At 39.3% G+C, this 5,713-nt stretch overlaps 1 protein-coding gene across 1 annotated transcript; it reads left to right on the top strand.

The window, feature by feature from the left end:
• Positions 1-1,287: 1,287 nt before the first annotated feature.
• Positions 1,288-4,682, top strand: olfcu1 (olfactory receptor C family, u1; the record flags this gene model as incomplete). Its single annotated transcript, XM_010788199.1, has 12 exons — positions 1,288-1,430; positions 1,608-1,793; positions 1,824-1,953; positions 2,066-2,218; positions 2,302-2,502; positions 2,588-2,837; positions 2,991-3,178; positions 3,282-3,412; positions 3,544-3,640; positions 3,812-3,935; positions 4,035-4,507; positions 4,602-4,682. Coding segments are annotated over 12 exons (2,157 nt in total), but the record flags the coding sequence as incomplete, so codon positions are not given.
• Positions 4,683-5,713: the final 1,031 nt, after the last annotated feature.

Below are 5,713 nucleotides of genomic sequence, written 5' to 3'. Positions count from 1 at the left end.
TTTGGACTAATTACGTGTATATTCGCTCCAAAATGTTTTATTATTTTATTTAAGGCAGAGAAAAACACCAAGAAACATTTAATGAGCAGGGAAAAAATGTAGATGGCTTTTAAAAGCTTTTACTTTAGACATTCAACATATTCTTTCATTGTTTGTTCAAATATTCATATTGGAGTTTCTTTTATGCTCAATATTGTAGACATTTTAATGTCATTTTGTGAATTTACTAATAGCCTATTACCTAAATACATTTCTATCCGTTGCATTAAATATAAAATAAAGTGAATAAATAAAGCCAACATTCAGACCATTTGTGGTACTTAACTGACATTTGAAAAACATATTAAATACAGCATGGTTGAAATGCTATAACGTTTATTGCCATCGCATAAAATGAAACATCCCTTACTGTAGTTCACAAATCCTTCAGCAAGTTGTTAAAATGTGTTTTGAATTCCCAAAAATCGAAAAGGTCCTTTAGTTTGAAAAATAAAAACACACACAGTTAACTGATTGAATAATCACATTTTTTTTTTTAAATAACCATTTTCATAGAGGGCAACTTTAGGGACACAGCACACTAACTGAAACACCAAATATGATCGGCTGTAAATTAGCCATAAGCATACACACCATTATAACATGCACATAAGCTTTACAATATGATGTAGCCACCCGTAAGTGTTAGGTTTTGGTTTGATTAATCTAAAAAATTCTGTAATTTCTGAATCAACAATTTCTGGCAACAATTAAAATAAAATGCCATTGTTCAAATGGAATTTCATTAAGTACATTTTGTATCATCCTTTAATGTATTATACATAATATGTATATTATCAAAGGTAACCTGGAATTGTTCCAGTCTTAGTAATAGACACCTTTCACATGAGCCATCCATAGTCCTCACCTGAGGATGTGTTTCATTGTGATTGGTTGGACTGAAGATGACTCATGATCTATGAAAGCATATTAGCATAACAGTTTTTATATGCTTAATTCGCCTTTCAGATAATTTGTATAGACCATTGTCTCCTGCACGCATATGCAGCCTTTATGGGGTCAGTATGTACACTACAATTTGCCCTTGCCGGAGCTCCTGCCTGGCTGCTTGTTTGCTCCTTATTCAGCCTGGTTTTTCCAGTTATTTTTAATGTTCCCAAATGTGTGATGGGAAGTAAAGAGCTATGTTTAGAGAGAGGTGTGTTGAAAGAAGAAGAGACTGTAACAGAGAAACAAAGAAGTTTGGGAATAGATCAAGTGAGAGGTGTTGCTTCTATCTTACCTCAGTGTGTGAAACTGGCGGACAGTGAGCCTTTGGCCCTGCAGTCGGGAGGGGATGTTGTGATTGGAGGGCTGTTCCCTCTGCATTTTGTGGCTCCTAAGCCGCAGAACAGCTACCACAGCAAACCCCAGCTCACACCTTGCAAGGGGTAAGTGTGGGGATACTGAAGATATATTATACAGCCCCATAGATGTTATCCATTTTTTTTAAAATATTTTCATTTAACTGTGGTAGCATCTCTATATTGCTCTGACACTGTTATACTGTCTTTTCCTATGGCATGATGAATTACATGGATTGCACCAAACTTTTCAAATCGTTGCAGCTTTGATCATAGAGCTTTCCGCTGGATGATGACCATGGTCTTTGCAGTGGAGGAAATTAATCGTAATACCAGCCTGTTACCAGGTGTTAAACTAGGCTACCGGATAATGGACAGCTGTGACCATGTACACACCAGCCTGCGAGCTCTTATGTCTTTAGTCAGTCACTCTAAAGCGTGGATGGGAGAGTTGAAACAAATGGTAAAAACTGAAAAAAGATTAGATAAGCCAAAGGAAACTTTGCCCTCATGTCTGGTGGATTACCCCGTACCTGCTGTGATTGGCCTTGCATCTTCTACCCCAGCAAGAGCTGTAGCTCATACACTCGGTCCTTTCAATATCCCACTGGTAAGAAAGGAAAGAAACATTCACAGTACTTTTTTTTTGCATGAGCTGTACTCAAGTTAATACTGTTTTTTGTTTCGGTTTTCTCTTATCTTACTACATTGTATCTCAATAGGTGAGCTTTTTTGCCACCTGTACTTGTCTTACTAACAAGGACTCATACCCGTCATTCTTGCGGACTGTACCTAGTGATCTCTTTCAAGTTAGAGGTCTTGTTCAGCTGGTCACCTTCCTCAACTGGCTCTGGGTAGGCACGATTGGCACCACGGTGAGATAAAACCTTTTTTTCTCCCATTTCAGTCAATCAAAAACACTTCAATTATTAAAAAAACGTTTCTCTATATATTTCAGGATGACTACAGTCAATATGGCATCCAATCATTTTCTAGTCAGTTTAAAAAACAGGGTGGGTGTGTGGCATTTCATCTGATTATCCCAAAATCACCCTCTGTGACTGAGTTACAAGACATTGCCAACAAGCTGCAGAGTTCAACTGCACAGGTAGTGGTGGTCTTTGCAACAGAGGGACAGCTGCTGGATCTGTTCTTAGAGGTTAGTCCGGAATATTAAAATAATGTGTGTGATCATGATCATATTTCCTTTCTCATCACATTTGTAAATGTGTTTTATTTTCCAGCTGGCTGAGAGAAATGTGACAGGGATTCAGTGGGTAGCTAGTGAAGCCTGGGTCACAGCTAGCCTGCTGACCTCTCCCCACTTCCACCCTCTCCTAGAAGGCACACTGGGATTCTCCTTCCCTGGAGTCATGATACCTGACTTGGAAGAGTTCCTGTTGAATGTCCGTCCCTCTCCCAAACCGGGACATGAATTTGTCAATATGTTCTGGGAAGAGCTGTTTGGCTGCAGGCTAGAGTTTAGAGGGGAAGGCTCTAAAGAAAGGGAAGCAGACACTGTGAATAATGTGGAATTGGATGCTTTTGGTTACAAATCAGATTCTCGAAACAATTCCTTGTCCTTGGCCAGGCCTGTTATAGGCAAAACAACCTCTGTTAACGGGTCAACTTATGAAAATTACAAAGGTGCTGCTGAAAAGCCTCTATGCACTGGTTCAGAGGATCTGAGGTTCACTGAAAGCAGTTATAATGATGTATCTAAGGTCAGAATATCATATAATGTATATAAAGCTGTATATGCCATCGCCCATGCTCTGCACACTTTACTGAAGTCTGATTCTGCAGGACATAGCAAGTCATTTACTTCTAGTCAGGTGCGTTAAACCATTACATAATATATTTATATCAATCATTTATTTCAATAATGTCATTCTCTAATGTATTATTTGTTTGTTTTCTCTCTCCTTTCTCTCACAGTTGCTGCAACATCTGAAGAAAGTTAATTTCACCAACCAGTTTGAGGAGAAGGTATATTTTGACTCAAATGGTGAGCCGGTACCTCTCTATGACATCATTAACTGGCAGAAAGACAGCGAGGGTAAAATAAGGTGGAATACAAATCGAGATTGAGTATATTTATATTTGTTGTGTCTATCTAAGCATGTACCTGTAACTGGGTAATCATAGTGTACCATTGTTGGGACTGGTTGCATTTAAAACATTTTTATGCTGTATTTAGATTTGTCAAAGTGGGAAGCTATGACGGTTCGGCTCTATACAGACAACAATTGCAGATAGATCACAGCACCATTGTCTGGACCGAAGGACAGTCACAGGTGGGTCATACATCACTTAAAATGTTTTTACCAGATATACAATTTCAAGTATTACCTGATGATTAAAATGATTGTAATTTTTCTTCAGTGAAAAACTCTTGGTTCTATTGAAGCATCTAGTCTGAAGCAAAGCAATTATTGTTGTGTAATTTGGCACCTTTATCTGTTTAGGTTCCTATATCTCAGTGCAGTGCTCCCTGCCTCCCTGGCACCAGGCAGGCCAGACGTTTAGGAGAGCCACACTGCTGTTTTGATTGTTTGCCCTGTGCAGATGGAGAGTTCAGCAACCAGACTGGTATCCCAGAAATGTACCAGGACATGTTTGATGGATGCAAAGATGTAGAATTAAGTTTTTTGTGCATTTATACAGTTTCCACTTTCTGTATCTCCATAGGATCCACTGAATGCACAAAATGCCCCGAATATCATTGGCCAGACAAAGAAAAGGTGAAATGTGTGGCCGGGGTTGAAGAATTCCTGTCTTTCCACGACGCCATGGGTATCATTCTGGTTGCACTTACACTGCTGGGTGTTGTCCTGACAACTATCGTCACTGTTGTCTTTCACCGTTTCCGTACCACACCGATTGTGAAAGCAAACAACTCAGAAATCAGTTTCCTGCTTCTTCTGTCACTCAAGCTCTGCTTCTTGTGTTCCTTGGTGTTTATTGGACAGCCCTCTGTTTGGACATGTAGACTCCGCCAGGCAACATTCGCGATTAGTTTTGTCCTCTGTCTGTCTTGTCTCCTTGTTAAGACCATTGTGGTTCTCTTGGCCTTCCGGGCTAATGAACATGCTTCCAGGGCTCTCAAGCTGTTTGGTCCCTGTCAACAGAGGTCTCTGATCATCTGCACTATAGTTCCTCAGGTAGGAGGGCGTTAGAACCGATGTATGACCTCAATTTGTGACTTGTTTTTTGTTTGTTTTTACAGAATTTATAATATTTTCACCTTGCCCTCAGGTTTGTCTGTGTGCTGGTTGGCTTTTTGGCGCACCTTCCTTCCCATTCAAGAACCCAAACTACCAAGCCTCAACTGGAAAAGTAAGAATTACAGTGTGCAAAAGTGATATATTTGATACTATACTATTAGTAGTCCCTTAACCAGTTTAGCCCTGAGCCTGTTTTTCAGGTCTCAGGCTCGAAAATGACATTCCCAGAACAAATGACCATATATTCCCTTCTAAAAGGGTTAAATTAATCATATTTTTTGTCAAAGTAATGATAAACCTGTGAGTTGGATGTAGAAGAGTCATAATCAATATAGATGTTTTTTATTTAAAAAAAAATTCAGATTGAACATATTAAAAAACTGTAAATTATAGTGTCCGTCCAAAAATAATTGTTTACTTATAGTGAAAACTACCCTTGGATGATGGTAAGGTAGACTAAAAGCTTTAGGAATCCAAAGTACAACATATAAAAAGTACCCTGTATCAACATTGATGCAAAACAAGTGACATTTGACCTTTTTAGAAAGGTTTAGCAAAAAAAAACTCCACCTCTGAGGTGATTTGGGTTAAAATGGGGGTTTTACCGTTTCTCTGGAACCCATTGGTCGATTTTGGTGATTGACATCTCTTTCTGACCTTAGAGCCAATAGAATCCAAGGGGAATCTCCCCATACACACGGTAAAAAAAAGGTGGGGGCTTTGCGCATGTAGTTTTGCATGAGAGTGAAGCTGTCTCTAGGTCTGACATCTGGAAACGGAAACGCAGGTTTATTGCTTATAGAAATCATTTCAAAGTGACACAGACACATCGGATTAACCTATGGATTAACTTCAGCAGCGTTTTTATCGTTTTAATGCCATTGAAGACCACTTTTGACCAGATAACGACTAGAGTTGCCAGAAACTGACCATGATCAAAATCGATTATTCGGCAGCCCTGGCGAATAATAATCGATTATTCGACCCGACCCCCCCACCACCCCCGCGGGAGAGAAAAAAAAAAACTCAGACAAAAAGGAATTCCGTTGTTTGTTTAATTTAACTTCCTTTGGACTTGTAAGTTCGAAGTAGTTCCACGAGGAGGAACTCTTTTTACCTGCCGGTTTGTTCATCTTTAGTCGC

Source organism: Notothenia coriiceps, unplaced genomic scaffold, assembly GCF_000735185.1.
Source record: "Notothenia coriiceps isolate Sejong01 unplaced genomic scaffold, NC01 NC01_scaffold00031717, whole genome shotgun sequence".
In the NCBI taxonomy this organism is placed as follows: domain Eukaryota; kingdom Metazoa; phylum Chordata; class Actinopteri; order Perciformes; family Nototheniidae; genus Notothenia; species Notothenia coriiceps.
Note: the sequence above shows the minus strand (reverse complement) of the source record. Positions and strands in the feature narration are given on the sequence as shown.